A 16,796-nucleotide genomic window follows, 5' to 3' on the forward strand; every position below is an offset into this window, starting at 1 on the left:
AAAAAAAAATACGACTCGTCGTATAATTTACCTGCTTTTTTTACATGCATGAATTGCTATGCAAAAATAATTTTTAATTTCGAAATACAGTGTTGTTCATGCCTAAAACTATTGATGTTTAATCTACGAAAACGTCAAATGAGTACTTGATGGAAACATGTGTATTTGACAATTTTGAACTCGTCACATGTTTCTTTGAACAGGTACCTACCGGTCTGATTCTGATGATTTGAAGAGCATCTAATTATAAGGATCATAACCAGCCTTAAATAGTAGCTACATTTTCAGGGATCAGTTCACACATCTTTACTATAGTAAAATGTAGACCATGATGAAAATAAGAAGGTTTGACCATATCTTATACCTAATATAGGTAATTTTCATTTACCTGGTTAGCTAGCTGATAGAAATGTGTTAATTTTGTATTTAATTCATTGTGTAGCCAGTTTTAGCGGGTTTTTTTTAATGGCATAGCGCTAACCATACATACTATGTCACTCTATTTCATAAGTTAACCATTTAGCTTTGCCAAGTGTCTGTCGTATTTTATCGATTTCCTAGCTTTCACCTCCGAATCCAAGTAGAAAATCAATTTCGTGTGTTTCTATTCACATTTGTTTGCTTGTGGTGTGGCAACGCCGCGGAATCGAATGCTTCCGTTTTTTAAAACAATTTCCACCATCAACAAATCTTTAGATTTTGAAACTGGTCATTCACTTTCATAATGAGGACCTGGAGCAAAGTTGTCTTATTTCTTATCTTCCGTGCGAAAAACAAGGTAAAAAATGGTTTAATGATTATTACCTACAGATGGTGGTATTCTGCTTTTCTGCTGTTATATTCGCTTGACTGCTCATCTTCCTTCATCTTTGAATCCCTGTCGCTCTCTGCCGGTGCTTTGATGTCTTCAGATGGTTCCATCCTCACCAGATGTTTCGACCCTGTACCATTACATCCTCCGGTTGGCGGGTCAGTAGAGGTGATCAAACCTCGACTCATCAGCACTCGGCTTCCAGCTCAGATCATCTCGGCCGTGCCATAACCAGCAAGATGAACGCTCTGCTGCTTCCCCTAGCTGTCTTAATGCTGTCTTTCTTGCCTTTCCAACTATTCCCATTGCCTGTAGCATCCTCCATACTGACTGTACAGGAAAACCTCTGCAGCCAACTTCTACTGGGAACAGCCACGCTTTCCAACCTCTCTCTCTACATGTTGTTATCAGCTCTGTGTATTTTTCCTTTTTCCGCTGGTATGCCTCTTCACATCTCTATTCCCAAGGAACTGTCAGTTCTATTGCAACTATCATCTTTGACGACTGTGACCAAACTACAATGTCTGGGCGTAGGGTTGTATGTACGCATTCTGGAAACACAAGCTTCTTTCCAATGTCAGCTCTCATGTTCCATTCACCGCCCTTGTCCAAGATGAAGTGCTGTTGTGACTTTGTTGCATGTCCCGTATCTCCCTCTCTAACGAATCTGATCTGCTTTGCCTCTGTTTTTGATGGTCTCTTGTTTTTTCTCTCAATATCAAGGATCTCTGCTAGATGTTTTAGGACCTTGTCGTGCCGCCATCGATACCTTCCCCGTGTCAGATCAACCTTGCAGCCTGAAAGTATATGTGCCATAGTACCTCTTTCACCACATAACTTGCAGCTTGGTTCTTCTATCAGTCCCCACTGGTGTAAGTTTGAAGGGAAAGGAAGTGTATCGTACACTGACCTAAGCATGAATGAAATTCTGAATGGTTCCATCCTCCATAACTCTGCCCATGTTATCCTTCTTTCTGGCAAGTTCCACTTCATCCATGCTCCTTGGCGGCTAAGCTCTACTCATTTTGCCCTTCTTTGTTCTTCTTCTACTGTTCTTATTTCTGATTGTACCATGCTACTCTTCTCTTTTGGTGTTGCCTTTGACCACTGTTGGAAATGTGTCATTCCTAAGTCTTGTCTACCAGTACAGGTGTTGCCAACTTTCTGCTTGATCTACTGCAGTTCTCGCTGACCATTTACGCCCAGTACGTGTCTGTATTCCAGCCTTACTGATCTTGCTATCCTTCGAGTCTCTGAGAGTCATAACAAGTCTGCTCTTTGATACCTTGTATTCCTCCAAAGTTGGTGTTAAAGGTAGCTGTAGTTGTGCTGATCTACTGTAAAGGCCTATGGCTGTAAAACTTGGAGTACCAGCCATCTTCTTAGGTGACTGTTTATCTTTCTTTCTATAGATTCGACTGTTGTTGCTCTCATTTCATAGATCATGAGAAGCCATGTCAGTCTTGATAACAGCCCATGTTAGTATATCCAAGCCTTAAATTTCCCAGGCAATCCACTCTTATCTACCTTCTTAAGCCATTCTACAACCTGAGTTTGTACTGCCTTCACACTGGTATTGTCTTTAAGGGTACCATCAAACCATTTTCCAAGGCACTTTATAGGGTTGTTTACTATTGTTGGTATTTTGTCCCCTTGGATCTTAAGCTGGAACTTTGTTGTTATCTGACCCTTTTTCAGTATCATTGATCTTGATTTCCTTGGCTTAAATTTCATCCTTGCCCAAGTGACTACTTCTCTCAGTGCTGTCAGTATCCATCTTGCTTGAATATGGGATGATGTTGTTACTGTAAGGTCATCCATGAACCCTCTTGTTGCTGGTAGAAAAATCCCTGAATCTTTCTTTGGACCTCTTGTTTCTCTTTCTGCTGCCTTCATGATGATATTCATACTCATAATGAATAGTATTGGTGAGATGGTACAACCAGTAACTATTCCTGTCTCTAACTTCTGCCATGGTGTGGTCTTGTTATCTACAGTAAATCGCAGCAGTATTCCATCAAAATACTGAAAGACTATCTTCTTGATGTGTTCTGGAATGTGGTAGTGATCCATTGTCATCTCTATCAATTTGTGTGGTACTAATCCATATGCATTTGCCAGGTCTAACCATACTACTGCCAAATTCTTCTTTCCTGTCTTTGTCTCATGTATGAGTTGGCTAAGAACACTTGTATGTTCTACACATCCTGAAAAACCTGCAATGCCTCCTTTCTGCATAGATGTATCAATGTAGCTGTTCTCTACCATATACTTCGTCATCCTGTTTGCCAATACAGAGAAGTAGACTTTTCACTCGACGCTCAACAATGAAATTGTCCTAAACTGTGAGATGTCTTTTGAATCCTTTTGTTTTGGTACAAAGCATCCTTCTGCTTTCTGCCAGCTTTCAGGAATGGTTCCTTTTTTCCATAGTGTTCGGAATAGCTGCCACAGTTTTCTTAGTATCTTTGGGCATTTCTTGTAGACTTTGTATGGTACACCACTGAATCCAGGTGCTGATCCTGTTCTTGACTTTTTTACCACCTCACAAACTTCCTTCCATGTTGGTTCCTTTGTTTCAAATTCTATCGTTGCATGGCTGTTCTTCTTCGGCTTCAACTCTTGGGCAATAAAAGTAAAGTAATCTTTATTTAAAGTCGGGTTGCATATATACATAATAACAAAGAACATGAGCTCTTAAGAGCTCTTAAACCGACTGAATACACAATACACTAGATTCGCTTGAAATATAACTATACGAGCATGAGCAGAGGTCCAATTGCTGTATTTAAAATATTATTTCAGGTACCCAGACTGTGCAAAACCCCTACCACGAACATAGAGCAATTTCACCTGCAAACTGAAAACCCTCAACAACTGAATTTACTCTCCCCCTCCTCCCTTAAAACATGATCAGGACAAAAAAAAACTAGCATATTTTCATATTTTTTTTATCCTCCTCTTGTCGAAATGATTTTGAATAATATTCAAATCTATGTCATAAAAAAACTGGGGTTCAAAAAAGAAAAGAAATAAAAAAAGGTTTCAACAAAAAAAAAAATAATAGTCTAAGGCAGTGCTTTGTTGTAAAAGGTCTGTGTTTGCTTAATACCGGGGTTACACTAATGTCCTGACAATGTCCTGACAATGTCCTGACAAAGTCCTGACAGAAATGTAAATGCCTAATACTTTTTTGTTATTGGAAGGATTTATTTGAAATTTAAAATCAAGCAAGATTAGAACTTATATTTAATAAATAAAATTAAAAAAAATAAAAAAAAATAATTTAAGACTTAGAAAACTTGACCTGACCAACTTGACCTCGAAAATACTATTGTCCTGACCGATATGAAACGGCTAAAAAATAATTTATTATTGACAGGATAAGAACTAAAAATGTTGTTGTTTGTGTATTAAGTTTAAGGGGTTAAGTCAAGTATTTATTTCCTTTGAAATATTTTGTTTCCAATTTATTGCAGCAAGTATACAAATAAAAACGTTACAATTTGACTTGGTTTCAATTAAGAACTCAATCATACCAACAATGTTGCAAGTATTAGCACTTTTATATCGGTCATTTACTCACAACAAAGTCGATGTTCGTCAGGTCAAGTTTTTTTTACCCTTAAAATATTTCCCCCCTATTTTTTTTTCAAATGAGTATTTACTCAATGTTACTTTCTTGTCTTGTGTCAAATTTGAAGTCAATCCGACCGAATTTTAGAAATAAATTACCAGTTTTATATCGGTCAGGACATTTGTCACGGTTGGACGTGGTTGGTCAGGTCAAGTTTTCTAACTCTTAAAATATTTTTTTTCTTTTTTTTTCTTCTTATATTTTTGTAATAAATGATTTAATCTTCCTTGGTATCGAATTTGAAGTCTATCTTGTCAATAATAAATAATAAAAATTTTTAGCCGTTTCATATCGGTCTGGACTACAGTATTTTCGAGGTCAAGTTGGTCAGGTCAAGTTTTCTAAGTCTTAAATTATTTTTTTTTATTTTTTTTTATTTTATTTATTAAATATAAGTTAGAATCTTGCTTGATTTTAAATTTCAAATAAATCCTTCCAATAACAAAAAAGTATTAGGCATTTACATTTCTGTCAGGACATTGTCAGGACAATAGTATTTTCGAGGTCAAGTTGGTCAGGTCAAGTTTTCTAAGTCTTAAATTATTTTTTTTATATTTTTTTTATTTTATTTATTAAATATAAGTTCTCATCTTGCTTGATTCCAAATTTCAAGTAAATCCTTCCAATAACAAAAAAGTATTAGGCATTTACATTTCTGTCAGGACTTTGTCAGGACATTGTCAGGACATTGTCAGGACATTAGTGTAACCCTTAATACCGGAAGTGAAAAAGACGCGCTCTTTTTGATTGAAAAAGGTAAACATTAGTAAAAACGGTGAACGAGTTGTACCTGACATATTGTTCATGCTAAAGGATTTTCCTTAAATGAAGATAACACCTCAAACAGACAGGGTGTATCAAAAACGTATATGATTTATAGTCTAAATGTCAAAGTAGTAATGTTATAATTTGTTTTAATCACATGCCATGGGCTCCAGTCACAGGCACTTGTCTCTATACATGTAATGGCCTGGACTTCTGGTAGTATTTGTAATTACTTCAGTATTTCAGGAACAACAAAACATGGGCTTTACTCATTGTTGAAGGTTGTACAGTGACCTATTGTTAATTTCTGTGTCATTTTGGTCTCTTGTGGAGATTTGTCTCGAATCCGGGTCCGTTCGCACCCTATCACATTCACGCCCTTTCACTTTTGCACCCTACACGTTTGCGCCCAAATTTTATTGGTTTTGTGTTTGATAATTTTATAACCAAGTTTTTGCAAGTGTATTCCTATTAGTATATTTGTTGTCATTGTCTCAAAATAAAGTGAGACAACGTATTTTTTTGTGTTGAATAAATCTTAATCATGTTTTGGATAGTGTATTGTTAAAATATTTTTAATCATTGTTTCTAAACGAAGAGATTCTGACGACCTGGATTTATGAGTGGAATAAATCTTAAATATTAATCAATTTTGGTTAGTGTATGGCTATAATTTTTTATTTAATTGTTTCAGATCAAAGGGGCCTTTCTGTTAAAAAAAATTATCTTTTGTGTTTTTCATTTAAAGTTTTCAATGTTTTACTCATACAAAGCTAAATACATGCAGTATTTACATCAAGGCAATTTAAAACAACAATCATGATTTTCTAATTATTTAACTGGAACTTGATTTTAAATTGGGTGCGAACGGACCTTGGGTGCAGACGTGGGAAGTGCGAAAGTGTATTTGGCGCGAACGGACCTGATACCAGTTGTCTCATTGGCAATCATACCACATCTTTTTTATATGAACTCAAAAACATAAAAATCTTTTGTTTAGGATTGACTTAGTGGTGCTCCAGGTGTATCTGACCACAACTGAATTATGTTCACTTCTTTTGAAAATTTCTATTCATTGAATTTAAATGCCAAAGTCTCTTTTTGTCATCTCATAATTGATGATCAACGTTTGATCATGGTATGAATTATTGAACAAAGGATTTGTTTTGTTTTGAGTTGAGCATCAAATAAGACTTGAAATTAACTTGATTTTTGAACTAATAGAAAGACCTACTATCATAAAACATTCTTATCACATGTAGAAGGTGCGCTTTTGTAAATTTCATACCATAAATTGAATAGGAGAAAAGAAGTCCCTGTATACTGTTTTTATTTTAATACCAAAATACTGGGGTGTACCCTGAAAACAGGGAATATCGCGTTTTTCCTGACTAATGATATGTAATTTAATGGGCCCTTTCATGGTTATTGCAGCCATATTGAATAGGAGGCAGATTTTCACAATGGAGGTGATATTGGTTTGAAATCTATGAGAAAACAAAAACAAAAAATCATTGAAACAGCTAGTTGCTTGGAAACTTGCAAAGGACAGCACATTTCACATTATTTCCACCTCTATCAAAAAAAATCTGCCTAGATATTCAACATGTTCAATAATATGGCTGCAATAACAATGAAGTGGCCTAATTAATTGTTCATCAACCCATGATTTGTTTACCCAACAAATGGAATACATCTTATCTTTAGGACACAAAATAATTGGCAATCATGGTACACATTTATCAGAAAATGTTACAGGTTATACTTTATTTCTTAGGACCAGGTCTATAATTTTGTAGCCACAGCTACTTGGTCCTGTACATGTAAAATCATTATTTTTATGTGTTTTTTCTTTGGGTTTGGGGATTAAAGTGAGGATCATTTTTGAGTTTTGACAGCACTAAACACATGCATAAAATATATGTATGTACATGTATACTTGGCTGAACTTTTGGTTAAATATATATATGCCAGTAGATGCATCTATTTTGGATGACTATAAAATTGAATGGAAATGGGGAATATGTGAAAGAGACAAAAACCTGACAAAAGAGCATAAAATAGTTAGCTTTGAGTTCAACATACAGTAATTGTCTTCAACTATAGAAAAATAATTATAACATAAATCTTTGAACAGCTGAACTTTATATCCTACTGTATGCTAAAACTTGCCTTAGCAAACAGTATCCCTCAAATTGCCAAAATCCCACTTTAATGTTGAAATCTTAAAAAGAACAAAAAGTCCTTTTGCATACTGGAAAAATAATCTAGAAATGATAAGAATAAAAAAAATGCAGATTTCATGTTTTTTAAACAAATGAAGAATGTATAGGTCAATGAAATTCTGAGATTCATTTATCTTTCTTTCTTTTACAGATGTTTTCTTGTAACACATTTCACCGAATGCTATTGGTGCAGCAATGATTTGTCTAAAGCTTTAAAAAAAACACCAACAGTTTCATTTAAATAGATATCTACAAGTATCAAAAACATTTCTGTATTACTGTTGGGAAGAGGAGTAGGTCATGGATAAAAAATTAGTGAACACAGCCAATGAAGGAGATGCTCAGAAAGTGGCAGAACTTTTACAGAGTATCAGTGAAGATGAGGTATGAAATAAACTACATGTACACTAATACTGCAAAGTTAGACCTACAAATAAGTGTAGGTGGCCTAAAAGCATGACTGTTCTCCTGATATGAGTTAGTGAACATCCTTAATGCCAGTTTTAACCTTTTTTTGTGTGTTTTTGTGAAAACTAAAGTTGATAGAGACAAGCCAAAATAATATCTACAAATAAGTCAACATGGTCAAAATCATCAGCTGACTCTCTATAGGAGTTATTGTCCCTGAAAGACAGGAGTCTAATAAAGGCCCCATTAAGTTTGTTGTTTTAATATATATACACCTTAATTGTTTAAAATCTGTTTCATAATTTTGTTTTTTCCAGAATTTGCCTAGCAGTTTAGAATCTCCTTTATATAATAACACTGCATCGGTTTACTTCACTTTTGTAAAAAAAAAATATGGAATTAATATATAACATATATTTAATGTTACATGTATATCCACACTCACAGTATGTAAAACATGTATGTATTCTTGCATCAAATATGTAGTAAGTAATGAACTAACAGTTTGCAGCAACAGATATTCTGTCACACTATTGAAATGAAACAGGTCTTTTTTTGGTGAAATGAGATATACTTGATCAAAATCATTGTTTATAGGAATATCATTATTTGTAGATAAGGTGTTCACAATGATTTTATTGTTGTTTTCCAGCTAGTCCATCTTATTCAAGGCCGAGCGTTGAGAGGAAAAGGTGATCCTGTTGAATTAGTAAGAGCTGTATTATTAGGTACAATTCAGATATTTTATTAGAAGTAGTAAACTGTTACCATTCTTCAATGTCATGTACTGTATATTTAAAGATTGTCATAGTGGCAATCAGTTTTCACCTTCTTGTGGAGGCTCTCTAGTGCCATGAATTAACAGTTCTTGTGTTTTGCAAAAAAAAATCTTATCTTCCTGAGCAAAATAGTCAGTGATTACATATGGAAAATGAAATTAAATATATTTTGAGGATATATTTTAAAAGGTAATTTTTCTCATAATAACATTATTTAAAATTAAATGCTTCTTTTTGTAATTTTCTTTGGGGTGTAAAAGTGTTGATCAAATGCACATTTTGTATCCTTAAAATATATTTAGTATGAAGCACTAAATGCAGAAGTGCTTCATACTTAAGATATGCACACAGTCAAGGTTTTTACACTCCTATAACAAATGCAAAAAGAAGCATTCAATTCTTATAATTACATTTTTATACTTTAACCAAGAAATAACTTTTTTTCCTTTTTAGCTCACCTGGCCCGAAGGGCCAAGTGAGCTTTTCCCATCACTTGGCGTCCTGCGTCGTCCGTCGTCGTTAACTTTTACAAAAATCTTCTCCTCTGAAACTACTGGGCCAAATTAAACCAAACTTGGTTACAATCATCATTAGGGTATCTAGTTTAAAAAATGTGTGGCGTGACCCGGCCAACCAACCAAGATGGCCGCCATGGCTAAAAATAGAACATAGGGGTAAAATGCAGTTTTTGGCTTATAACTCAAAAACCAAAGCATTTAGAGCAAATCTGACTGGGGTAAAATTGTTTATCAGGTCAAGTTCTATCTGCCCTCAAATTTTCAAATGAATGCGACAACCCGTTATTGGGTTGCTGCCCCTGAACTGGTAATTTTTGGGAATTTTTGCTGTTTTTGGCTATTATCTTGAATATTATTATAGATAGAGATAAACTGTAAACAGCAATAATGTTCAGCAAAATAAGATTTACAAATAAGTCAACATGACCAAAATGGTCAGTTCACCCCTTTAGGAGTTATTGACCTTTATAGTCAATTTTTAACCATTTTTAGCTCACCTGGCCCGAAGGGCCAAGTGAGCTATTTCCATCACTTTGCGTCCGGCGTCGTCGTCCGTCGTCGTTAACTTTTACAAAAATCTTCTCCTCTGAAACTACTGGGCCAAATTTAACCAAACTTGACCAAAATCATCATTGGGGTATCTAGTTTAAAAAATGTGTGGCGTGACCCCGCCAACCAACCAAGATGGCAGCCACGGCTAAAAATAGAACATAGGGGTAAAATGTAGATTTTGGCTCATATCTCTGAAACCAAAGCATTTAGAGCAAATCTGACAAGGGGTAAAATTGTTTATCAGGTCAAGATCTATCTGCCCTGAAATTTTCAGATGAATCGGACAACCCGTTGTTGGGTTGCTGCCCCTGAATTGATAATTTTAAGGAAATTTTGCTGTTTTTGGTTATTATCTTGAATATTATTATAGATAGAGATAAACTGTAAACAGCAATAATGTTCAGCAAAGTAAGATTTACAAATAAGTCAACGTGACCGAAATGGTCAAATGACCCCTTTAGGAGTTATTGCCCTTTTTAGTCCATTTTTAACCATTTTTCGTAAATCTTAGTTATCTTTCACAAAAATCTTCTCCTCTGAAACTACCGGGACAAAATAATCCAAACTTGGCCACAATCATCTTTGGGGTATCTAGTTTAAAAAATGTGTGGCGTGACCTGGTCAACCAACCAAGATGGCCGCCACCGCTAAAAATAGAACATAGGGGTAAAATGCAGTTTTTGGCTTATAACTCAAAAACCAAAGCATTTTGAGGAAATCTGACATGGGATAAAAATGTTTATCAGGTCAAGATCTATCTGCCCTGAAATTTTCAGATGAATCGGTCAATCAGTTGTTGGGTTGCTGCCCCAGAATTGGTAATTTTGAGGAAATTTTGCTGTTTTTGGTTATTATCTTGAATATTATTATAGATAGAGATAAACTGTAAACAGCAATAATGTTCAGCAAAGTAAGATCTACAAATAAGTCAACATGACCAAAATGGTCAGTTGTCCCCTTTAGGAGTTATTGCCCTTTATAGTCAATCTTTAACCATTTTTCATAAATCTAAGTAATCTTTTACAAAATCTCCACTGAAACTACTAGGCCACAATCATCTTTGGGGTATCTAGTTTGAAAAATGTGTCCGATGACCTGGCCATTCAACCAAGATGGCCGCCACGGCTAAAAATAGAACATAGGGGTAAAATGCAGTTTTTGGCTTATAACTATGAAACCAAAGCATCTAGAGCAAATCTGACAAGAAGTTAAATTGTTAATCAAGTCAATATCTATCTGCCCTGAATTTTTCAGATGAATTGGACAACTGGTTGTTGGGTTGCTGCCCTCCAATTGGTAATTTTTAAAGAAATTTTGCCGTTTTTGGTTATCTTGAATACTATTATAGATAGCGATAAACTGTAAACAGCAATAATGTTCAGCAAAGTAAGATCTACAAATAAGTCAACATGACCTAAATGGTCAATTGACCCCTTAAGGAGTTATTGCCCTTTATAGTCAATTTTTAACAATTTTCATTAATTTAGTAAATTTATGTAAATTTTTACCAAATATAGTTCTCTGTTACTAATGGGCAAAGTTCATTATAGATATAATTGTAAGAAGCAAAATCGTTCAGTAAAGTAAGAACTTCAAACACATCACCATCACCAAAATACAATTTTGTCATGAATCCATTTGTGTCCTTTGTTTAATATGCACATAGACCAAGGTGAGCGACACAGGCTCTTTAGAGCCTCTAGTTGGTTATTATCTTGAATATTATTATAGATAGAGATAAACTGTAAACAGCAATAATGTTCAGCAAAGTAAGATTTACAAATAAGTTGACCCCTGAAGGAGTTATTGCCCTTTATAGTCAATTTTTAACCATTTTTTCGTAAATCTTAGTAATCTTTTACAAAAATCTTCTTCTCTGAAACTACTGGGCCAAATTAAACTAAACTTGGCCACAATCATCATAGGGGTAACTTGTTTAAAAAATGTGTGGCGTGACCCGGCCAACCAACCAAGATGGCACCATGGCTAAAAATAGAACATAGGGGTAAAATGCAGTTTTTGGCTTATAACTCAAAAACCAAAGCATTTAGAGCAAATCTGACAATGGGTATAATTGTTTATCAGGTCAAGATCTATCTGCCCTCAAATTTTCAGATGAATCGGACAACCCGTTGTTGGGTTGCTGCCCCTAAATTGGTAATTTTAAGGAAATTTTACTGTTTTTGGTTATTATCTTGAATATTATTATAGATAGAGATAAACTGTAAACAGCAATAATGTTCAGCAAAGTAAGATTTACAAATAAGTGAACTTGACCGAAATGGTCAGTTGACCCCTTTAGGAGTTATTGCCCTTTATAGTCAATTTTTAACCATTTTTCGTAAATCTTAGTAATCTTTTACAAAAATCTTCTTCTCTGAAACTACTGGGCCAAATTAATCCAAACTTGGCCACAATCATCTTTGGGGTATCTAGTTTAAAAAATGTGTCCGGTGAACCGGCCATCCAACCAAGATGGCTGCCATAGCTAAAAATAAAACATAGGGGTAAAATGCAGTTTTTGGCTTATAACTCAAAAACCAAAGCATTTAGAGCAAATCTGACATTGGGTTGAATTGTTTATCAGGTCAAAATCTATCTGCCCTGAAATTTCGGATGAATTGGACAACCCGTTGTTGGGTTGCTGCCCCTAAATTGGTAATTTTAAGGAAATTTTACTGTTTTGGGTTATTATCTTGAATATTATTATAGATAGAGATAAACTTTAAACAGCATTAATGTACAGCAAAGTAAGATTTACAAATAAGTCAACATGACTGAAATGGTCAATTGACCCCCTAAGGAGTTATTGTCCTTTATAGTCAATTTTTAACAATTTTCAAAAAATTTGTAAATTTTGCAAACATTTTTTACTGAAACTACTGGGCCAAGTTCATTATAGATAGAGATAATTGTAAGCAGCAAGAATGTTCAGTAAAGTAAGATGTACAAACACATTATCATCACCAAAACACAATTTTAATATTCACATAGACCAAGTTTTAGAGCAAATCTGACGGGTTAATATTGTTCATCAGGTCAAGATCTACCTGCCCTGAAATTTTCAGATGAATCGGACATTCCTTTGTTGGGTTGCTGCCCCATAAATGGTAATTTTAAGGAAATTTTGCTCTTTTTGGTTATTATCTTGAATATTATAAATAGAGATAAACTGTAAACAGCAATAATGTTCAGCAAAGTAAGATCTACAAATAAGTCCCCCATGACCAAAATGGTCAGTTGACCACTTTAGGAGTTATTGCCCTTTATAGTCAATTTTCAACCATTTTTCGTAAATCTTAGTAATCTTAGAAAAATCTTCTCCTCTGAAACTACAGGGTCAAATTTAACCAAACTTGGCCATAATCATCATTGGGGTATCTAGTTTAAAAAATGTGTCCGGTAACTCGGCCAACAAACCAAGATGGCCGCCATGGCTAAAAATAGAACATGGGGGTAAAATGCAGTTTTTGGCTTATAACTCAAAAACCAAAGGTCACGATCTATCTGCCCTGGAATTTTCAGATGAATCGGATAATCTGTTATTTGATTGCTGCCCCTGAATTGGTAATTTTGAGGAAATTTTGCTGTTTTTAGCTCACCTGACCTGAAAGGTCAAGTGAGCTTTTCTCATCACTTGGCGTCCGTCGTCCGTAAACTTTTACAAAAATCTTCTCCTCTGAAACTACTGGGCCAAATTCTACCAAACTTGGCCACAATCATCCTTGGGGTATCTAGTTTAAAAAAAGTGTGGCGTGACCCGTCAAACCAACCAAGATGGCCGCCATGGCTAAAAATAGAACATAGGGGTAAAATGCAGTTTTTGGCTTATAACTCAAAAACCAAAGCATTTAGAGCAAATCTGACATGGGGTAAAATGGTTAATCAGGTCAAGATCTATCTGCCTTGAAATTTTCAGACGAATAAGACAACCTGTTGTTGGGTTGCTGCCTGTGAAATGGTTATTTTAAGGAAATTTTGCAGTTTTTGGTTATTATCTTGAATACTATTATAGATAGAGATAAACTGTAAACAGCAATAATGTTCAGCAAAGTAAGACCTACAAATAAGTCAACATGACCAAAATTGTCAGTTGACCCCTTAAGGAGTTATTGCCCTTTATAGTCAATTTTTAACAACTTTTCGTCATTTTTATGCCCCACCTACGATAGTAGAGGGGCATTATGTTTTCTGGTCTGTGCGTCCGTCCGTCCGTCCGTCTGTCCCGCTTCAGGTTAAAGTTTTTGGTCAAGGTAGTTTTTGATGAAGTTTAAGTCCAATCGACTTCAAACTTAGTACACATGTCCCCTATGATATGATCTTTCTAATGTTAATGCCAAATTAGAGTTTTTACCCCAATTTCACGGTCCACTGAACATGGAAAATGATAGTGCGAGTGGGGCATTCGTGTACTGAGGACACATTCTTGTTTGTAAATTTTCTAAAAATCTTCTTCTCCAAAACTACTTTGCCAAATTTAACCAAACTTGGCCACAATTATCATTGTGGTTTATAGTTTAAAAAATGTTTCCGATGACCCAGCCTGCCAAACAAAATGGCCTACATGGCTAAAATTAGAACATAGTGGTAAAATGCAGTTTTTGCTTTATATCTTTGAAACTAAGACATTTAGGGCAAATCTTTCAAGATTTAAATGTCCATCAGAATAAGATATATCCCCTCACAAATTTTGAGTTGAATCGGACAACCTGTTGTTGGGTTGCTGCCCTAAAATTGGTGATTTTAAGGAAATTTTGCAGTTTTTTGTTATTATCTTGAATACTATTATAGATAGAGATAAACTGTAAACAGCAATAATGTACAGCAAAATAAGAACTAAAAATAAGTCAGTATGACCAAAATAGTCAATTGACTCCCTAAGGAGTTATTGCCCTTCATAGTCAATTTTTAACAATTTTCTTAAAATTTTCCACAGAAAGTACTGTTATAGATAGAGATAATTGTAAGCAGCAAGAATGTTTAGTAAAGTAAGATCTACAAACACATCACCATCACCAAAACACAATTTTGTCATGAATCCATCTGTGTCCATTGTTTAATATTCACATAGACCAAGGTGAGCGACACAGGCTCTTTAGAGCCTCTAGTTTTGGTTTGTTTTCCTCTGCATTGTCATGTTGTCACAAGAAACATGTTCTGTCATGTATATATGTTGCATTTTATTCAGAAATTAAATTCAATTTTAGAATGCCTCTTGGTTGTGTTGAACCAATCAAAATTAAAAAGTATGTTTTTGCATCTTAAAAATAAAAATGCAGAATTAAATTTCTCAAACACCACAAATCAAGTATTTATTGACCACAAATTAAAGGTTTTTAAAGAATCTATGAAAATTGTTATCCTATATAAAAAAGCTGACCCTAGAACATATATAATTATATTTTTGTATTAAAGGATCGTCTGATGGCAGCAGTAAATCAAACAAGATCAGAATACAAGTGTACAAGTTATGTGTCCAGTTACTGGAGAAAAATGAAATGCAGAACAAACTAGCTTCAGATCTGGTTGGTTTGTTAATGTTACAGGTAATAGTAAAAGATCTTAACTCTGTTTATTCAAATTTTGTTTTAAATTCAATGTACTAATTATTTTATCAATTCTCAGCAATATAATATTTTTTCAAAGTAATTGCTATAAAATTTTACTTGTCAAAAGTCATTTTGAACTTGATACTTTTTGAACAGATTTTAATGTGCAATTTGTAATATTAAGATGAAAAGATATCTAAATACAGTATTATATGTATAGGCATTACATTTTATATTGAACAACTTATCTTGTTTTCTGTAGGCTGATTCATTAACTGGTCCAGCTTTGGTAGAAATAGCCAATGTATTTTCAGATCTGGTGAAAAATGGACAAATACAGTCTGGCAGGTCAGTTATTTGAAATAACATGTCATTGAATTGTTACAGAATTGGTAGTACCATAGTATAAGGTTAATTGTAGAAAGAAAACAAGAATGTGTCCCCAGTACATGGCTGCCCCCATCAGCACTATCATTTCCTATGTTTAGTGGACCAAGAAAATGGAGGGAAATCTCTAATTTGGCATTAAAATTAAAAAGACCATATCATAGGGAACATGTGTACTAAGTTTAATTGGACTTCAACTTCATCAAAAACTACCTCGACCAAAAACTTTAACCTGAAGCGGGACGAACGGACGGACAGACGCACAGACCAGTAAACATAATGCCCATAAATGGGGCATGAACAGTATATGGGCAGGAATTCGCTAATGCTACTTTAGTGTGACATTGTAAAAAAAAAAAAAAAATCATTATAAGCTTCTAAATTTTTTACAAATTATTGCTACAAATGGTGTCCTTCTATTTGTAACCAAAAAAATCATTTTTAAACTTGCGTCAGTTTGGAACCAAAGCAAATAATGAATTTGGAGCATGTAACATGGACACTTTTTCCAAATTGAGATTAATGATTCCTTAACTTATTCAACATTCAATATCATATATATTGATCACAAAACATTGTCTATAATCAAAACTCTAAAATGCATATTTTCATTTCTTTCAGAAATTTTGTGAAAACAAGTTTCCTCTACTTTTCTGTCAATGTTACATGCAACGTTTAAGAGATATTTACAGTAAGAATCATTTTCTTTCTGAACATGTAAAGGCTCTTTTTCATTGTGTTATCCTCACATTAAAAAATTGTATTAATATTTTTGCAATTATCTCATTTCTGTCATAAAATAGTGACTTAAATGTTGCATGTAACGTGGACACAAAAAATATGAATAATGAAACATGCCAGAATTGACCTTAAAAGATATAAAAAGCCTCCAAACAACCATCTGAATGTAAATTATACAATTATACTGCCACATTTCTCATATATGATATTATTTAAATAGTGGTTAATACCAAAACCATTCACCTAAATTTCAGACAGCAGACATATTTTTTTTAACTATACCAGTAGTTATGCTTGTTCATAGTGGTACACTATGGAAGGCTAAATTCAAAGATATTCAAATTTCAAAATAACCAGAAAGATAAAATTAAGACCAAGGATAGATCAATTGATGATTGAGTCATCCAAAATTTCCACAACATGA

General features: G+C 34.2%; 2 protein-coding genes across 3 annotated transcripts in view; one reads left to right on the forward strand and one right to left on the reverse strand.

The window, feature by feature from the left end:
* Positions 1 to 1,267: 1,267 nt before the first annotated feature.
* LOC139521553 (uncharacterized) lies at positions 1,268 to 1,804 on the reverse strand. Its single transcript, XM_071315029.1, has one exon. The coding sequence runs from the start codon at positions 1,802 to 1,804 to the stop codon at positions 1,268 to 1,270; it is 537 nt and encodes a 178-aa protein (XP_071171130.1).
* Positions 1,805 to 5,175: 3,371 nt separating this feature from the next.
* LOC139520626 (Fanconi anemia group I protein-like) overlaps positions 5,176 to 16,796 on the forward strand; it is a 50,057-nt gene continuing 38,436 nt past the window's right edge. Inside the window, exons 1-5 of one of the 2 annotated variants that reach the window (XM_071313451.1) lie at positions 5,176 to 5,204; positions 7,590 to 7,822; positions 8,499 to 8,574; positions 15,111 to 15,241; positions 15,507 to 15,592. In XM_071313451.1, coding sequence (XP_071169552.1) covers positions 7,739 to 7,822; positions 8,499 to 8,574; positions 15,111 to 15,241; positions 15,507 to 15,592 — 377 coding nt within the window. In that variant the 5' untranslated portion in view covers positions 5,176 to 5,204; positions 7,590 to 7,738. Of the gene's footprint in view, positions 5,314 to 7,589; positions 7,823 to 8,498; positions 8,575 to 15,110; positions 15,242 to 15,506; positions 15,593 to 16,796 lie in introns of both variants that reach the window. The other variant, XM_071313452.1, reaches the window with a different exon arrangement.

This window comes from Mytilus edulis, chromosome 4 (assembly GCF_963676685.1).
Source record: "Mytilus edulis chromosome 4, xbMytEdul2.2, whole genome shotgun sequence".
Lineage (NCBI taxonomy): Eukaryota > Metazoa > Mollusca > Bivalvia > Mytilida > Mytilidae > Mytilus > Mytilus edulis.

Coding starts and splice junctions, on each gene's coding strand:
- LOC139521553 (XM_071315029.1), bottom strand. CDS start 1,804: ATGAAGTGGAACTTGCCAGAAAGAAGGATAACATGGGCAGAGTTATGG.